Raw genomic sequence first — 19,562 nt, 5'->3', positions numbered from 1 at the left:
ATGAATAGTTTTATAGTTCTAACAACCATAAAAGTGTTTTCTATGATCATAACGTTTCCATTTTTATACAATTGTTTTTACAAACCTTATGAAATGAAAGTATAAGCTAATAAAAACAGGATTAAGAAGTAAGTTAACTGCATGTGTTTGTGTGTGTGAAATAGGTTTAAGAGGGCATTTATGTCTTATTGCCCAAATGAGAAATTGAGTGTCTTATTCAACTCACAATTTCTCAACCATATAATTTTGTTTCAGTCGCCGTTACGAGCTCATGATGCATCCAAAGTGACCACATGAAAAGCTTATGGTATTAGTCAGTTTCACCTCTATTTTGTTTTCGAGCTTTGTTTGAATTTGATGATTTTAGTCGATTTATCTTTGTAGGAAGTATGCAAAATGTGTTGAATTCGTTGCATCCCTAAATCTACTAATAAAGGGTTTTGGTTAAAATAACGAATCAAGAAAACTATGTTTATTTGGTTTTTATAAGTTATACTTTCAATTTCATATGCAATGAAATTTATAATATTTGAAAGATGATTATGGGTTTTTGTGGTTTTAGGTTTAAAGAGGTTGCCATATTTAAATAAAACAAAGAATACAGGTAGATAATTTGTGTACCACATTCAGGTGTTGGTGTCACTGGTAAGAAAAAACTTTAAGCAAAAAAGATAAATGAATTTGTTATAGGATTACCTAAAAACCGAGTCAAGGTTATGGTCAAAGATGTATTCAAGAATTCTAATCAATTAGAAAGTCCTCCATCGACCCAAATGAACGTTGTTTCTAAAAGTCTAAAATCTTTATTTAAATTAATGACGATTTGATGGAATTTCGGGTTAAATTTATTGCTTACTATTATACTTCAAATCTCATGATAACCAATTTTTTAAACGTATTGACTTTACTGAAAAGCTAATCGTTAAAGTTCAAATATATGTAGATAATAAGTCTTAATTTTATTACCAAGAAGTTAAGAAAAAAGAAAACACCATGGCTGGAATTAAAATATAAAAAGTCAAATGCATTATATTTGCTCATTTTTCAAGGAGAATCTTTTTATATATTTAAGTTTGAAGCTGAAATGTAAAAATTAGGAAAACGGTGTATTTTTTTGTTTGGTAAAGTACAATATATAACAGTGTACTTATGTTGCTTTGGTTCTAATAGCATCCTACTTTTATTTCTTACAGTTAGGCAGTTGTGGCATTTCAAGTTAGGGTTGTTTAAATGGGAAGTATGAGCGTTGGGTTTACAAAGAGGAAGCATAAAACTTTGAAGAACATTTTGTTGTAAATAGGAGTTTTTGTATTTGAAGTTGATCATGACATATTCAACTACATAAATATTGCAGTTCATTTTCTAATTTACTGTGTTGAATTCTCTGTTGTTGTTTTTTCTAAAGTTTAATACGGGTGTAATTATATTCATATTAGTAAATTATACGCCCAGTTTTTCAAATTTTATTTTTTGCAGTCTTATGTTTTCTAAATTTAATGTTTTTATTCTCAAAAGTTTAGATGCACTTATTTGTAAAAAATTTATATTTTATGAGTTCTAAATTATATTGTAAAAATTGTAATTTTCTAAAAGAATAAGTTAAGATTGTGCAAAATACCCATATTTTACCTGTAATTATATCTTGATAATATTCAAACTATGAACTCCCAGATTGCATTTGATTTAATTCAAACTAAAACAAGGACAAACCAATTTAATTTGATTTTATTCAAACTAAAACAAGGAAAAGCCAATTTACATATTAGGTTCGATAGTTAATCGTCCATTATTAGCTCGTAAATATATGCATTGGCCATATTGTTAGTAATTCTAAAAAAATCATTACAGGAACATTGGATGTTTATAACAATTATTTTTACACAACTACATTTTAGATTTTATACATAATAATAGCAAAATTTTAAAAATCTTTTATAAATTTTTTACCCGTGGTTGTAACCTACTATATATATATATATATATATATATATATATATATATATATATATATATATATATATATATATATATATATATATATATATATATATATATATGGTTAGGTTATATTGTTCTAACTATCTATTGTGTGTATGTAGGATTGATTCTGGACCAATCATTTTAGTTATTTTAAGAAAGTAATTAATACATATTAGATGTTAAAGATATAATGAGCATTAATTAGAACTTCAGCATTTAATATACATTAATTACTTTTTTAAAATAACTAAAATTATTGGTCCATAATCAATCCTACAAGCACACAACAGATACAAGCACACAATAGATAGTAAAAATATTTGAACCTAACTCTCTCTCTCTCTCTCTCTCTCTTTATATATATATATATATATATATATATATATATATATATATATATATATATATGTGTGTGTGTGTGTGTGTGTGTGTGTGTGTGTTATCATATTTGTAAGATGTATTTCAATTATAATCTTTTACAAAAAAAATATTGTGTTTCAAAATGTTAATATGTATTTGATTTTTATATGAATTTGATACGTTAATAATAAACTTTACATGATTAACTAATATAACTTATAATATAATTATATATTACAAATATTAAATTTTATATGTTTAATTATAACTAATAAATAAAATAAACTAAAAATATATAAAATAAAATAAAAACTAAAATCGTCAACTAAACTTCAATCCTATTTTTGAAGAACTGAATAATATTATTCTATATATTGGAATAATATAGGGAAAATACCGGCAATAGTAAAAAAATGGGGGGTATTTTCAAAAAATAGATATTAAAATGGATTTTTCCGGATATAGATAAGTATTCCGTGGAGGTAGCTCCGCAGAATCTACTGTAGCTCCGCGGAATGACAAAATCGTAAATAAATCAATGTATTAAAAAAAAAACACTAAAAATCCATTCCGTGGAGCTACCTCCGAGGAATTAACTCATTTCGCGGAGGTATCTCCGAGAAATGGATCTTTAGTGTGCGTTTTTTTTTTGTCACATCGATTCTTCGGGGTTTATATTCATTCCCCAACTAATTATTTTTAAGAAAAGATTATCATACTATTATAATCTTTACTAGAAAATAATTAGTTGAGGAATTAATATAAACCCCGAACAATCAATGTAAAAAAAACACTCAAGATCCATTCCGCGGAGCTACAGTAGATTTCGTAGAGCTCCGTGGAGCTACTTCCGCAGTATGCATGTCTATATCCAGAAATGTCTATTTTTGTGTCTATATTTTGAAAAAACCCCTATTTTTTTTTTTTTACTATTCCTAGCATTTCCTAATAATATATTCATTTCTAAAAGAAAAAATAGGATATGGAACGGAGATGAGATGTGGTGGTTAGGCTATGGCCTTGTTAGCTTGTTAGCTTCACTATACACCACCCCTAGCCTCTCGCTAGAATGCATAATGCACGACAAGGAATACATGTTGTTGACACATCAAGAAGAAAGAGAAGAGATAGATAAACAAACGAGAGGCTGATTAATTGTGATTGGTTGCTTTTCTTTTAGTTGTGGGAACATACTTTCCGCTTCATGAGAGACATTAGGCCATCAATTTGTACATAAAAAAACATTTGCATGTATTTGTGAAAAAAATTATTATTTATTTGTTTTGTTTAGATTAACTTGATAAAAACATGGTTTCAATAAAATAGTTTGTTTACATAAATATTAAATAAATAATCATATATGACCTACTATGAAAGAAAATGTTTTAAGTCATTAATAGATGACTGTTATAAATTGTATATTAAATTATACCATAATGTTTTGAAGAATAATTTATTTAATATGAAATGTTTATGTTTTAAATTAAAAAAAATATAATGTATTTAAGTTTGAAAAAAGAAAAAAAAGAAGGGAAAATGACTCTTGAGGGTAATTAACTTTTGTGTTTGTACTCATTTGGTCTTTTTTTTTGTATTCAATATACCATCGAACTTGTTGTTGGTGTTTACCATAGTCCTTTTGACCGGCTTTTGACCTGTGATAGCCGGTCAAAGGGTTATGGTGAACACAAACAACAAGTTCGATGGTATATTGAGTACAAAAAAAAAAGGAAAGGGACCAAATGAGAACAAACGCAACAGTTGGTTACCCTCCTGATTCATTTTCTCTTTACTCATTTACAGCAAATCTCACGTCACCTCCTACTGAAACTAATGACTATGAGATTCATTATTGCTTCTCTTCAAAACATAACTCACGAAAGGACATTATTCATGCATGTACAACTTTGTAATGTACTTGAATATTTATTAGGGGAATCTTGACTAAGCAGGCGCATTTCATGACTACATTTACATTTGCAATCAAATGATTTATCGTATCATGGATTCTAGACAAGTCTACAAACGAGTGGAATCACAAGTGCTGTGATTTTTGAGTTTACTTAGCTTTAAGATCGAACTCATGAGATAAGATACAACATCAATATGTACAATATCATGTTGCTTTTGTAGACACATTACCATAATATTGTATATATTGATGTTGTATCTTATCCCATGAGTTCGACCTTAAAGCTAAGTAAACTCAAAAATCACAGCACTTGTGAATCCACTCGTTTGTAGACTTGTCTAGAATCCATGATACGATAAATCATTTGATTGGAAATGTAAATGTAATCATGAAATGCGCCTGCTTAGTCAAGATTCCCCTAATAAATATTCAAGTGCATTACAAAGTTGTACATGTATGAATAATGTCCTTTCGTAGGTTATGTTTTGAAGATAAGCAAGAATGAATCTCATAAAGTCATTAATATCAGTAGGAGATGATGTGGGATTTGTTGTAAATGAGTAAAGGGAAAATGAATAAGAAGGGTAACCAACTGTTGCGTTTGTTCTCATTTGGTCCCTTTCCTTTTTTTGTACTCAATATACCATCGAACTTGTTGTTTGTGTTCACCATAACTCTTTGACCGGCTATCACAGGTCAAAAGTCGGTCAAAAGGGCTATGGTAAACACCAACAACAAGTTTGATGGTTTATTGAATACAAAAAAAAAAAAAAAAAAATGGACCAAATGAGTACAAATGCAAAAATTAATTATCCTCAATAGTCATTTTCCCAAAAAAAAAAAAAAAAAATCAAAGAGTATTACCAAAATGCTTAGAAAAAGATACTAGCAAGGTGAAAGAAAAAAAAATGATGTGGCGAAAAAAATGATGTGGCGAATGTTACTACTCTTGGTAACGATACTTTTGATTTTATTTGTTATTATTATTATTTTCAATTAAAAGTAGCTTAAAAAGATAAAATAGCTTTAAGAAGGATATAAAATATTTTTAAGTGAAGTGGACACATGCAATAAATATTGAAACTATGGAAACCAATTATGTAACGAAAGCATTTTGGAAAGCACATGACATATATCCATATATATGCAAATGAATATATGATACACCGATGCTATATATAATAGGCGGCTAGTTAGGTAGATTTTGTGAAAACCATCTCCTGTCGTCAGTCGTATAACCCATTCGAGATCTCCTGTCGTCAGTCGTATAACCCATTCGAGATCAGCTCAGCTACAGTACTAATCATGGAGACATGCGGGGAGATTAACAATGCGAGTTCATTGAAGCCCCATGTGGCTTTCCTCGCAAGCCCAGGAATGGGTCACATCACCCCCCTCTTCGAGCTCGCCCTTCGTCTTCTCACTCAACATAACTTTCAGGTCACTTTTCTGGTTATCACCACCGACTCCACGGTTGCTCAATACAACTACCTCCACGCCACCCCACATCCCGACCTCCATATCGTCGATCTCCCCCCTGCGGACATGTCCGGCCTCCTCTTCGATGATATGACAGCCGTCGCCCGCCTCTGCGTCATAGTCCAGGAGTCCATCCGCTCGCTTCGGTCAGTGTTGTTGTCTGGATTAAACAACCGACCGAAGCTTCAAGCTTTTATCATCGACATCTTCTGCACCGGCGTTTTTGATGCATGTAAAGACCTATCCATTCCGGTTTACTCGTTTTTCACGGCATCAGCAGCTCTTTTGGCGTTTTCCTTGTATCTTCCGACGCTTGACAGGGAAGTTGAAGGCGAGTTCGTAGATCTACCGGAACCCATCAAGATACCGGGTTGTAACCAAATCCAAACCCACGACTTACTGGATCAAGTCCGGAACAGAAAGATCGACGAGTACAAATGGTACTTGATGCATGTCAGCAGGTTATCCATGGCTACAGGGATATTCGCAAATACTTGGCACGATCTTGAACCGGTATGGCTCAAAGCTCTAGAAATCGAACCCTTCTTCGCTGACATTCCCACACCGCCGGTTTATCCCATTGGACCGCTTACTAAACGGATTGAATCGGCTTCGGATGGAAACGCCGACACGAAAGAAGTTATGGCATGGCTGGACAGACAACCAAAAGACTCGGTTCTGTTTGTTGCACTCGGAAGTGGCGGGACACTGACAAATATGCAACTAACTGAGTTGGCATTAGGTTTAGAACTGAGTCAGCAACGGTTCATCCTGGTGGTGCGAACTCCGAGTGACTCTGCTTTTGCTGCTCTTTTTACCGCCGGGGTTGACTCAGACGATCCTAGAGGGTACTTGCCAGATGGGTTTGTTGAGAGGACAAAGGAAGTAGGGCTGGTCGTGAGCTCATGGGCACCGCAGGTGGCGGTGCTGAACCACCCATCTACCGGAGCATATTTGTCTCATTGTGGGTGGAACTCTACCTTGGAGAGCATTAAACATGGTGTTCCGATGATCGGGTGGCCGCTATATGCGGAGCAGAGGATGAATGCGACGATGTTGAGCGATGAGATAGGGGTGGCAGTGAAGATGCCGGTGGTCGGGGAAAGAGGAGAGACGGTGGTGGTGGGGAGAAAGGAGATAGAGCAGGTGGTGAGGGTGGTTATGGAAGGTGAGGAGGGTAGGAAGATTAGGAAAAGGGTTAAAGAACTAGAAGCAAGTGCTAGAGAGACACTGAGTTGTGGCGGGTCATCTTATGAAATACTCGCCGGAGTTGCCGAGTCATGGAAACGGCAGGGTTGTGGGATGACCACAAGAACTTGCATTGAACCTGACTAGTTGGATGTTGATCCAGGCTATTAATAAAGTGAGCACCATTTATTACTTTGTAAGTTTGTACTAAATGATTATTCTGTTACCTATTCACTATTCACTGTTGGGATAAATTCAAATGATCGAATTGAGAAATTAAATATCCTTAACTTTTTGTTCGGCTGAACCGATTTGATCATCTAATTGTAATTTGTTTGGATTAGATCGGATTTAAATTTAATTTTTTTTATTTGGATTCATGTTTTGAAAACCGTTATTTATTTGGATTCACTTGATCGGATTAAATCAAACTCGTCTATCCAAATGAACACCCTTATTATTATCAAACTATTCAAATAAAATCGATAAATAGAGGATATTTAATTTTTCTTTTATAAGTATTAAATTCAATTGTTCCTATTCTTTTAACTATTTTTATTTCATATAATTAAATGCATGTATACTTAGCGATTGAAAGTATAGACTCAATGTATTTCTTAGGGTATATATACACAATTAATCTATTAAACTCCTTTATAATTATTCTCTTTTTATAAAACTGTATTAAATTTTTTCAATGATGAATTAAACTCTCTAAAATCTAATAAAAACATATTTATAAATCTAATTTAACATATTTCATATTTGAAAGAAGTTCTTTTTTCCGATTGAAAAGATTAATAATCACCAAAATTTTACTATGGTACAATTCTATATATTAATGTTTATACAAGATGTTCAATGTTCAAACCAACCATGACTTGTCTAAAATATCTTTAGTGTTGCGTGATTAAGCTCACATATGTGCTTTTAGGTGGCAACTAATGTTGTATGGTTTATTATTTTTCAATCTATTAAATGTCAATGACACATGCATGTCATCTTACTCAACAATCTCACCAAACAATGCATTGTAGATGATTTACTACATTTGGTTTTATAGTTTTAAAAAACCGTTTAATTGTCATGTAATCTTCTCGTTACCCAACATCGCATAATTAAAGGCAAATTAAATGGAGATTGTGTTTCTTGTTCTTTGCATTAAGATTATTTTGTCTATTAATTAATTAAGACAGTTAAAAACGAATGCCCTTAAGGAGATGAATTATCAAAAGGAATATCAAGACATCAGAGATTAGAAATACATTGCTAGCAAGAAGAGGGGGATAAAAAACTTCAGTACACTCACATTTTTTCGTGCATAACTTCTCGTATGATTGTTGAAAAGTTGTGTTGTGGGAAGCATGTCTTAAGCTTACTTTCCTATGCTGGACCAGTAATAGTTATGTGTTTATATACACGAAAGGTTGATAAACAAGGCAAAAGGTTCATAATCATACGCTTCAGGACATATGATATAGGTATAAATTTAGCCAGGTTCGAATGTTGAAGGAAAACTTGTCTTATGCTGAAATAATCAAAGGGTACAAGGATAAAACATCAGAGAAAGTTGTAGGTACAGAGAAGGAGCATAAGGTAGTGAAATGTATATATGACAATCATATACAACTCATACTGCCTGTTATATACATTATCTTGTGTAATACCAAGTACATTTATATTGAATGTTGATGCAAATTAAGATAAAAAGGGCTTATTATGTTTAAAATTGTTGATTTGCATAATTGGATCGTTGGTGGTAGAAAAGAGTTAAAGTGGAGTTGATTAATGGATTGCAAGAAAAGATTTCTTGAAGATAAATCAAGTGCTAAATAAATTTCCGCACCGCGGTTCACCATGAGTACTCAACGCTTTATGGTGTGGTTACTTGAGGAATATATGAGAACGAAAATAAAAAATACAATGAAATTTCATTAGTATTGCTCTAATATAAACATATTCTTTTTATTTCTAGTTGTCTTCTTCAAAAAGGATTTCAGTTGGCAATAGGTATTTACAATCCAAACTTGTTCCATAACTAGTTAAAAAACTAGATCTTAAAAATAAGTTTGGTAATATTAACTAATAAGTCAGTTGCAATATGTAAAATTATATATAAACATATAATATTATTGAGAAATTTTAATTTTAATAATATATCGCTTGTCTATAGGAAAATGAACATATTCTTTTATTAGAATAAGAAGATATAAAATAAAAGAAATACAAATTCTTGGTTTACTTGTTTGTATTTACATAAATTTTTTCTAAATTCTTGGTTTATATCGGTCAAGTAATGATATGCTAGCTTATCTTGAAACTTCATACTAGTCTAGTTTTTGTTTTATTTAAATTTGTTGAAGGATATTGTATTATATAAAAAATATCTAAAATAGTGAATCCAGAACACTTCCCTACTGAAATTCCAACGATTATACAAATGAATGAAATTGAACTCCTCTCCCCAAAACACCATATCATTGAGGCCCATTTGTACCTATGTCATGCAAAAAGGTGAAAAAACCATATATATGCAAATATGCAAAGGATGTAAATACCATTAAAACATCATTACTTACTAAGGTTAACAAGTATCAAGTATTGAAAAGATTCATCATAATTCATCATAATACACATACATATTCTTTCAAAATCATTATAAAATTTACCTAATATGGTAAAAACCAAACAATCCTCTTTTACCATTTACCAATCAGACCCATCAGGAAAGGGCTCAAGCGCATCCTGTTTCCCATTAAAATAAAACTCAAAAACCGCTTTCATTCTCGGCAATTTATCCGGATGATAATTCACATGAACAATAACCGGTTTCAACTTCTTCAAATTCTCATCTTTCCTCACTTCCTTAAACATCACCTTACTATTCATAAACATATACCTATCCATAGTCCTCTTCGAAGCATAAAGACCAACATACCCCGGATGCGAAGGAAAAAACAACTCCTCATTAAAAACCGCTTGATCCCACGCAGGTGGTGGCTTAGATAGCCTCTCAGCCACACGATCCAACAATTCAATGGCTGGGATCGTTGGCCTCAAATAAAAAAACCCGGAATTATAAACCCAAATTCTCATTGTATGTGCGTATCTAGCCCACCCCATTGAAGGCTCATCAAACACATCGTTATACCCATAAGCTGTGAAGTTATCATGCCCATCTGACATGGACTCCACGTCAGCATCCCGGTAGATGAAATTGAAAGGGTTTTGTATGTAAACGATGTCCACGTCGGATAATAGAACGCTGTACCCGAGTTGTAGGAATTCCCGTAAGATTCTGAATTTTAGACCGGAAACGGCGTGATTCCCACCGGATTTAGCAACGGAATCGATTCCTTCGTCTGGGTCACGTTTGTAGAACGCGACGTCGTTTTCTTTGCAAAAGTCGACGATTCCGTCGTCGAGAGCGACTACGAGGTAATTCGGGATTCCGGCTTTCTTGATGCTGGAAACGGAGACTTCTAACATGGATTTGACGTTGGAATTGGCTAATGCGACTATTACTTCTTTTTGTGTTGTGAGTTTTTCAAGGATTTTGGCGAGTCTAGGGTTTATGGTGGGGTCCGGGAGGATTGTAGGGTTTATTGTCGTGCCTTTTACTGTTCCAAATGGGCCGGGTTTTGGTGGGGTGGATACGGGTACAATTCGTTGATCGGAGTCGGATTGACCGTTTTTTTGTTCAGATGCTTGTAATTTTACGGTTAGGTCCCTGACTTGTTTCTTTAATTCATCGTTTTTGTTGGATAGATCTGACATTTCTGATTTTAGTTTGTTGACTTCTTCTGGTGATTCACATGATGTTGATTCGATCTGAAAAAGGATGAAGAAGAGGGTTTGTATATTAGGTTATGTAATTGGATTATAAACAGCTTATGCTTTTCTTGTAATAATTGAATAATGAATGAAAAACAATGTCAGATTTCTTTGTTATTCAAATTAACAAGTAATATTGAGCAAGTAAGAAGCAAGTTTTTAGTTTTATTGTTGAACAGGGGATAATTTCTTTCTTATGATTTTATATTCATACAAAGTATACAGATTTCATATTAAAGAACAAAACTGACTAACAGCAGAACAATTATCATGTCACTAATGTGTAACATATAAAAGAAAGTCTAAAAATGTGGAGTTTGTTTACACTAGTAATGATAATGATCTGTAATCACTTTAAAATGTAAATATATAGGATGCTTAATTTCATGTTTAACTAAAAAAGGCCAAAAACAACCATTGAAGGCTTCATTACATTAAGTAAGTGTAAAAATGTGGATTTTGTTTGCACTAGTAATGATAATGATCTGTAATCACTTTAAAATATAAAGGAACTTATTTAGGATGATTAATTTCATGTTTAACTAAAATAAGGCCAAAAACAACCATTGAAGGCTTCATTACATGTTCTCTTCCCCAATTCACCAACCCTAGTTGCCCTATATGGTAATGGAAAACATATACAATTACACCCTAACAAGAAAGCTAAATTTTGATTATTGATGTCAGACAGAAGAGCTTTCGTCTTAAACACAAATGAATAATGTTATTTATGAAAACGAATTTCCATTTGTAGTATTTGTAGTTAGACATTTCTAAGATCCAGATTAGTTTTGCAGCTGAATAGGAACATGTTGCATATCTATTTTCAATACAGGAAGTGAGTACACGAAGCTCTTGATTAAATAGATTCAAACCATTCACGGAATTCAAGAGGAACGCTTGATCCGATAAAAAGTCAAAGACTAGTTTTGCACAAAAAAAGTCAACCAATTCTTCAAGTCAAGAAATTGTATTCCTAAGCAACCCATTCAAGCAAGCAAAATAAATACTGAAGATGGAGTAATTTCATGTAACAATAGAACAGGAGTGACTATGAGTTCAGGAAATTGAACCTTTGGATTCGATTTGGAAAGACGGCGACTCCGAAAATGAGAAGTGGGATTAGATATATCGGAGAAGAGACCATGAGGGTATAAAACTGCAAAGATGCATCCGAGTAGAACTCCGATAACAATCGCAACGGCGATTCTAGATCCACGAATCGATTGCGAAGCGTTCGTTCCTCTACGACCCACAGGACCCGCCATTGTTCACAGCTTCGGATCTGTGGAGACTTTTGCCTCTCCAAATACAGCGTACGACGGCGAAGCTTCGCCAAATGCTTCTAATGACGAAAGGATTATGAGGGAAATGCGAGCGAAAACCTAACAATGGTTTTGAGGATTGTTCATCATGGGTTGTGTGTTAGAAATGTTGTACAGAAGGGGAAAGGGATTCGCTGTAGAGTAGATACAAGTTGAATGCCAGACGTGGTTGACTGTTCGTGCTTGGTAAGTTCTGAATCACGATTTAGAATTGTTTTTTTTTTTTTTTAATCTTTATTTTTATTAATCCAATATTATATCCTTTATAAATCTTAATTTAAAATATAATTTTTTTTATATCTATTTAAATTATTATTTTGATTAATTTTAATAAATTAAAATTAAAAATGAGTAACTATTTAATTTCTACTGAGCAATTCGGCACTTGTTATAGTTTAAAAGATGTAAACTATAAAAAAAATATTTTTAATATCGTATCAATGGTAATTCAAGCATGGTAAACTTGTAAATAAATAAACTTTGTTGTAAACATTTTATATTAAAAATAATAAAAATTACTAATTTCAAGAAATATATAATGCGTTTAAGGTTATTATTTACAGTAAAAACTAAGCATATTTAATATTATTTATTGTTCCCAAAAAATGCATTGTACGTAATTTCTATTTTTGTTTGAAGAGTTTGGAGTTTGGTTTTAAGATAATTTATTAACGAAACAAAAAATAAAACGTGTTAATATATTTGTGATTTTTCAATATATGTCAAGTACAAATTACAAAGTTATCGAGATAATTTTTTTTAATTAGGAGTAATATGGAACAAAAATATGTACCAACTTAATGTTGACGGGTAAAGAGTCTTTATAAATAATTCCTTGACCCAATTTAAATAGAAATACATAATTCTTTATTTATACAAAACGTTAACAAACACTATTTTAAAAACTCGTTTGAAACCGGTTGGATCGGAAATCGAGAAAGGAAATGGTTCAATTATTACTGGTTTTACGTCGATTTCTGAACGGTATTGAACCGGCCGATTTTTAGAAAAACCCGGTTGAACCAGTCAAAATAAACCGCTTGAACCGGTTAAACCGAATAAAAACATGCGGAAAAAAACCATTTGCATAATAATTTTTTATGATTTTTTTTTTAAATCTATATAGTTTTCTCAAAATAAAAACATATTGTATATGATATAAAGTTTTTTTTTGATGTTTTTATATTAATCTATAACTATATTTTGTTTTAGTATTATACTTTATTTTCTTTTTGACGTATATGAATTCATGTAAAACACTAAAACTTATCGTTATGTGTTATTTTAATGCATTTTGAGTGATCTACAACTTATTTTTATATATATTTTTAATGTTTGAACTTGTAAACGTCAAATTCATGATTTATATATATATATATATATATATATATATATATATATATATATATATATATATATATATATATATATATATATATGAAAATAGAAAAAATTTGGAAATTATAGAAACTAATTGATCTGGCTTTTGAAGCGGTTCAACCGGTTGAATCGGAAACCGATCATAATACATGTTCAACTAAAAAATTGGTTTTTAAAACATTGTTAACATAAGCTTTTGTATTTTGTAAGAGGATGGATAGAAAAAATGTATTTAATATGCATGTGAAATAGTTTTGTGTTATTTGGTAAATTTTAGTCGAAATATATATAGTTATTTATGATAGAGTAAATTACACCAATGGTCCCTATGGTTTGGGGTAATTTACGTGTTTGGTCCCTAACTTATTTTTTTAACTCGGAAGGTCCCTACTGATTGTTTTTATTACGTGTTTGGTCCCTATTGTTTGTTTTTGTTATGTGCTTGGTCCCTGTCATACCCAAAAATACTATTATTTAAATAGGAAAAAATGATGGGGTGCGTAAGGTAAGGTGAGAAGGGTGAGATTAGGGGTGTGTTTATTTAAATAAATTAAAAAAATAAAGGGAAAAATAGACTTTTTATGTAAGACAGGGACCAAGCGCGTAACAAAAACAAACAGTAGGGACCGTCCGAGTTAAAAAAATAAGTTAGGAACCAAACGCGCAAATTACTCTAAACCATAGGGACCATTCGTGTAGTTTACTCTTTATGATATTAGGGCTTTAAGACATGCATTATATGTTGCCCTGCAAAGAATGTGATTTTATAATCTCAAATTGAGTTACTCGGTCAATCATTATTGTTTATACATAAAGATGCGCTTTTTAATTTGTTGCCGGTCATAAGGGTAAAATATGAACAGTTTCAATAGTTCAATGGCAAATAGATAACGAAAAAAAGTTTAGTGACTAAATATGAACAAAATCGAAAGTTCGTTTCCCTCTAAAAAGTTCAATGATTAAATGTGAACAAACTTTCTCTTGTATTACGTTTTAGCAAATTATTTATTTTTGTTAAATTGTAGCAACATTTGTTGATAAAGAAATCTATGAAATAAAAAAATAAAAAAAATAAAAAAAAAACCCTGAAAATATATTTAAAAAAAAAAAACACAAAAACCCAAAACCGAAATAAAAAACCAATGATTTGACATTTTCCAAAATAAAAAATCAAAATTTCCAATCTGATTTTGGTTTTACAAAAAAATGAACCATTCTCACTGATGTGAATTATGACCATTGGTTTGACATGCAAAATTTGTGACATCCCATGAATATGTAGTTACAACATCGTTTGAACTCGTAATTCATAGTAAGGGGTTAGAGTATCATCGCATGAATACGTAGTTACAACATCGCCTGAACTCGTAATTCATCACCTACAGGTTATGGGCCTGCTGGTGTTTCCACTGGGTTGTCTAGAATAGTCCGTGGTCGCCATCTATACTCTGGTAGATGACTACATCGCCACATTGCCGGTTAAGGTTATGGTATCTTCTTTCATCCTACATCACATATTCATCATCATCTATTTACCTAATTATCATCACCTTTCTATCATCACCTATCTCTCATCATTTTATTTCATCACACACCAACTATTTCATCTACCCATGTTTCATCTGCAACATATTTGTAGATATAAAATAAATATACCATTTAAATCTTTTAAAACATGTATAAAATCGTTCATCCAGCATAGACAACAAGTATTCAAATAATATGCACACATAACACGTAATTTATATAAAATACTCCATATCTACGTGTAAGATGAAAATAACTATATATACCATAAAAATCCCATAAATGCTTCCTAACTTTGAACCCCAAGGTTTACTCTACTAAAGCTTCATATTCTCGACTCTCTGGACCTAGAAGGGTCCAGATCTATCACACCAAAAAACTCAAGATAGGTCTTCCTCTCACTCTACACACTCAAGCTCGCTAGGGTTCTCACTTATGGGAAAGGTAGTCGCAATTGAATGCCATAAGTGCCTTTAAATATGGCTCGGGCCCAAAGATTTAGGGTTTCTGCCAACAGCGCGGACTCGTCGAGTCGCCTCACCGACTCGTCGAGTCCATTCATTAATCCGAGTCATCAGTCGTGACCTTACTCGACGAGTTGAGGCGTCAACTCGTCGAGTCTCTCTTCTTAAATCAAAAGAAAAATACTTAAATTATGATACCTGGAAATCCGGATGTTACATTTTGTTTTTTTTATTTCATAGATTTCTTCATCAACAAATGTTGCTACAATTAAACAAAAATAAATAATTTGGTAAAACATAATACAATAGGAAGTTTGTTCACATTTAGTCATTGAACTTTTTAGAGGGAAACGAACTTTCGATTTTGTTCACATTTAGTCACTAAACTTTTTTTCGTTATCTATTTGCCACTAAACTATTGAAACTGTTCACATTTTACCCTTATGACCGGTAACAGTCGGTCATAAGGGTAAAATATGAACAGTTTCAATAGTTCAATGGCAAATAGATAACGAAAGAAAGTTTAGTGACTAAATGTGACAAAAATCGAAAGTTTGTTACCCTTTCAAGTCATTATCCCTAAAGCAAACTAGCAAAGCATATATTGCATACATAGTGGAGAAGAACCGAAGATTATTTAACAAAATATATTATTATTATTATTATTATTATTATTATTATTATTCATTTAATAGACTAAATATTGCGGTTTTTCGGTTTTTATGGTTCGGTTTGATAGTATAAAACCGCACCGCACCGAAAATTACGGTTTTTCTATAGTTTAAAACCGTACCATCGGTTTATATTCGATTTCGGTTTTTCGGTCTCGATTTTTTGATTATTTTGCGGTTTTACAGTTTGCAGTTCTGTTTTACTGACCCCTATTTTTATGTGATTATAAAAAGCTTTTTATAAGGAGAGATTTTTTCAATTGGGAGATCAAAGGTTCAGTCTCTACAAAAGACATGTGGTATTTACTATTTAAAAGTAGGTTAATTTGTCATTTAAAAAAAAAAAAAAAACTTGATTTACATGTAGATATTGAAAAAATGAAGGGGCAAGATAAAAGTACTAGTAAATGCGGTAACTTTCTAATAGTCTTTGGTCGGGGGATGGAAGAGATCTTAGATGTCAACAATATACACATGCAAGGTTCAATAAATTGGAGTAATTGATCAAATAAAGAAATTTGCTAAAGATAAACGTTTGAGCATAAAACAAGCACGCCATGAGCATATTTGGTTTGTGCATAAACTTCTCTCCTATTAATATTCTAAATAAAATCATGATAATGATAAGAATATTAAGAACATTTATATATTTTTGTACAAATTAAAGAGCAAGAATACAAGATCGAATATAATCCCATTTTAGTCCACCGTGTTGGAGAATAAAATTTTAATTTTCTTTTTACTGACATGAATTTATTTTATAATGTAAGACATGTTTGAGTAAAAAAAAATAGACACTTGAAGGGTTTTTTTTTTTTTTTTTTTTTTTTTTTTTTTTTTTTTTTTTTTTTTTTTTTAAATCAATTATCAACGAAGACGTACGGAGGAATCGATACTTGTTTATATTATAGAGTAGGGATCGAATGTAATTGTCTAATGGAGTTGTTACAAAAGATGGAACTAAAAGTGGCTAGATTCTGATGTTTGTGAATGTTATTTGCCTGCATCTATATTAACAGCAGCAGATCTTAGATCATTCTGCTTCCAAAATATGGAATTTACTGCAACAATCAAAAAACCTTTGGTAACAATGGTGGAGCCAGGGTTTTAGTAAAGAGGTATCAAAAAAAAAATCGTGTAATATACAATAAGAAAAAACATAAATGCCGCAATTTCATTAGATATAAAGTTAAACTTCCATAACAAAGTTACAATTTAAAGTTCATCTTTTCACTCTTATATTTTATGAAAACGAGTAATTACGTTTTAAGTCGTAACATTGTCTGGTGCTTCATTTTCTACACTACATATCAAAACGGTATTCATAAAATCGCCACTTATTCTATTAAGCAAATTGGTCTTCAAGAACTTCATTGCAAAAAAACACAGTTCAATGGTTGCAGTTGCGATGGGCAAAACCAAAGTTTGTTTTAATATTCTATAAACCAAAGGAAAAGAGAAGTGTTTCTCAGTTTCCACCAACAAACAAGAGAGATCTGCAATTCCCTTCAAGTTGAAAAATCTTTCATCATGGAGCAAAGAGTGATAACAGATATCAAATTGTTCATTAAGTTGCGTTATTTCTGAATCGTCAAAATCGTTTTTGTATATCATGCTTAGCTTTAACAACTTTGCTTCACCAAAACTAGAAAATGAGTCACAAAGACTTAAAGCCGCCATGTTCTCTATCAACTCCGTTCCAACTTCACTAAATCTATCCTTAATTTCTTAAATTTGCATATCCAAAATCGTGTTAAAAATCACAACTTCAAAATGATGTTGATTAGTCTTATTGGTCATATGCTTTCGTGGGATAATATTCTGACATGCCCACAATTCCAATACTATGTTTTTTTCACAAAAAACACATATCTTCTTCCAAATTTGTGGAGATTCATATTTTTTAAAAACTAGCAATGTTTTCTTTGTCCATTTTACCAACGAAGCCGCTTCCAAAATATCTTGAACTTTTTTTTAAAGATGTTTTGACAATGTATTTGTGAGGCATAGAATTTCTAACATTAAGTATAAAAGAAACAAGAAATCAAGTGTCTTCAAATATGACAAAATACCCTTTGCTTGATTACGGGTAGATAAAGTAGACACATCCTCTTTGACATATTTAAGGACCGCAACAACTTCTGCAAATAAATTCAACAAACTTACAATTGTTCTAAAATGTGAACCTCATCTAGTATCTCTAGCTTGAACAAGAGAAATCTCTTGATTCAACCCCCTTCCTGTTTCAGTTTCACCAATACCAATGTCAGCTGTCATTCTTTCCTTTTGCATCTCTCGTATAATATATTTTCTCTTACAAGACCCACAAACAACAGTAACCACCATAACTAGTTGTTCAAAGAATTCTTCAACATCATCATGATTCTTTGCAACCGCCATAACCACTAATTGAAGTTGGTATGCAAAACAATGTATATAATGTGCAGATTTGTTTTCAGTTAAAATCAAAGATTTTAAACTGCTGAATGCACCACTCATATTACTTGCTCTTCATACCTCGCCCCCTCACCTATATGTTTGAAAAAAATAATAAAAAAAAAAGATAAGAAATAAAAATAAAATAAATATCATATTAAAGGAATAAATATTTTATGATTTCTCACCTGAGCCATACTCAAGTTTTTATTGAAAAATATGGTATCGATGACGAATTTAAGAGTCAAAGAAGATGTATCCAACGCGTGAACAACTCCAATAGATATTTCCTTTACAAACCCAAGTCTATCAACATACCTCAAAACTATAGTCATTTGTTATTTTTTGGAAACATCACTAGACTCAACAACTAATATACTGCATACATATTTACCAATTTCATCACAAATAAAATTGATTATCTCTTTTGAAAAGCAATTGTCAATATCTTTTTTAATCGTCGAAGAAGTCAACTTTTCATTTTTTGGAACATTTTCTAAAGTAACTTTAAAAGCTGCTCATTATCTTTTCTAATCAAAGATAAGACTTCAATGAAAAGTCCTTTATTATTAGACTTTTTCCGTCTCATCATGTCCACGAAATGATAATACAATTTTCAATAAAAATCTACAAGTACAGATGGTAGCACATAATCGGATTTCATAATTACTTTTCTCAAGTTTCGTTTGCTTATGCAAGACTTCACCAATAGATTGGTTTTTTCTTAATATCAAATAAGACTTTTCTTCGGCCTTATGGTGAGAACTTTGAATCTTACCCATATGTTTTTCAGAATTATTTTTTTACTCCAATTGTCAAAGCCTTCAGCTATAAATGCATCTTTTCCACCTTGTTATCCTACCATGTCTCTAAACAAGTAGCAATAAAAACAATATTCCTTCTTTTTAATGTTATACTCTAACCATGGAAAATCCGTAAACCATTCCACAACAAAACGTCTTTGTTTCTTATCAAATAAGGTAAATTCAAAATTATGCCCGTTTGG

At 31.6% G+C, this 19,562-nt stretch overlaps 4 protein-coding genes across 4 annotated transcripts; 1 reads left to right on the top strand and 3 right to left on the bottom strand.

Annotated features, from left to right (window-relative positions):
* Window positions 1-5,391: 5,391 nt before the first annotated feature.
* Window positions 5,392-7,202, top strand: LOC145052575 (anthocyanidin 3-O-glucosyltransferase 5-like). Its single transcript, XM_079000411.1, has one exon. It carries the CDS (start codon window positions 5,558-5,560, stop codon window positions 7,064-7,066), a length of 1,509 nt encoding a protein of 502 aa, XP_078856537.1. The 5' UTR covers window positions 5,392-5,557; the 3' UTR covers window positions 7,067-7,202.
* Window positions 7,203-9,518: 2,316 nt separating this feature from the next.
* Window positions 9,519-12,188, bottom strand: RRA3 (Nucleotide-diphospho-sugar transferase family protein). Its single transcript, XM_079000409.1, has 2 exons — window positions 11,827-12,188; window positions 9,519-10,750 (listed from the first exon to the last, which is right to left on the bottom strand). Exons 1-2 carry the CDS (start codon window positions 12,019-12,021, stop codon window positions 9,626-9,628), a joined length of 1,320 nt encoding a protein of 439 aa, XP_078856535.1. The 5' UTR covers window positions 12,022-12,188; the 3' UTR covers window positions 9,519-9,625.
* Window positions 12,189-17,386: 5,198 nt separating this feature from the next.
* On the bottom strand, window positions 17,387-17,800 carry LOC145049576 (uncharacterized). The gene has a single exon (XM_078997962.1). The coding sequence runs from the start codon at window positions 17,798-17,800 to the stop codon at window positions 17,387-17,389; it is 414 nt and encodes a 137-aa protein (XP_078854088.1).
* Window positions 17,801-18,307: 507 nt separating this feature from the next.
* LOC145049575 (uncharacterized) lies at window positions 18,308-18,891 on the bottom strand. The gene is made up of 3 exons (XM_078997961.1): window positions 18,745-18,891; window positions 18,638-18,650; window positions 18,308-18,525 (listed from the first exon to the last, which is right to left on the bottom strand). Exons 1-3 carry the CDS (start codon window positions 18,889-18,891, stop codon window positions 18,308-18,310), a joined length of 378 nt encoding a protein of 125 aa, XP_078854087.1.
* Between the last annotated feature and the right edge of the window lie 671 nt (window positions 18,892-19,562).

Source organism: Lactuca serriola, chromosome 5, assembly GCF_051521515.1.
Source record: "Lactuca serriola cultivar US96UC23 chromosome 5, Lser_US96UC23_V15, whole genome shotgun sequence".
Classification (NCBI taxonomy): domain Eukaryota; kingdom Viridiplantae; phylum Streptophyta; class Magnoliopsida; order Asterales; family Asteraceae; genus Lactuca; species Lactuca serriola.
This window is presented reverse-complemented; position numbering and strand designations above follow the sequence as displayed.

Coding starts and splice junctions, on each gene's coding strand:
- LOC145052575 (XM_079000411.1), top strand. CDS start 5,558: ATGGAGACATGCGGGGAGATTAACAATGCGAGTTCATTGAAGCCCCAT.
- RRA3 (XM_079000409.1), bottom strand. CDS start 12,021: ATGGCGGGTCCTGTGGGTCGTAGAGGAACGAACGCTTCGCAATCGATT. Junction 10,751..11,826: donor TTTCCAAATCGAATCCAAAG/GTTCAATTTCCT, acceptor ATCCTTTTTCAG/ATCGAATCAACATCATGTGA.
- LOC145049576 (XM_078997962.1), bottom strand. CDS start 17,800: ATGGCGGCTTTAAGTCTTTGTGACTCATTTTCTAGTTTTGGTGAAGCA.
- LOC145049575 (XM_078997961.1), bottom strand. CDS start 18,891: ATGACTATAGTTTTGAGGTATGTTGATAGACTTGGGTTTGTAAAGGAA.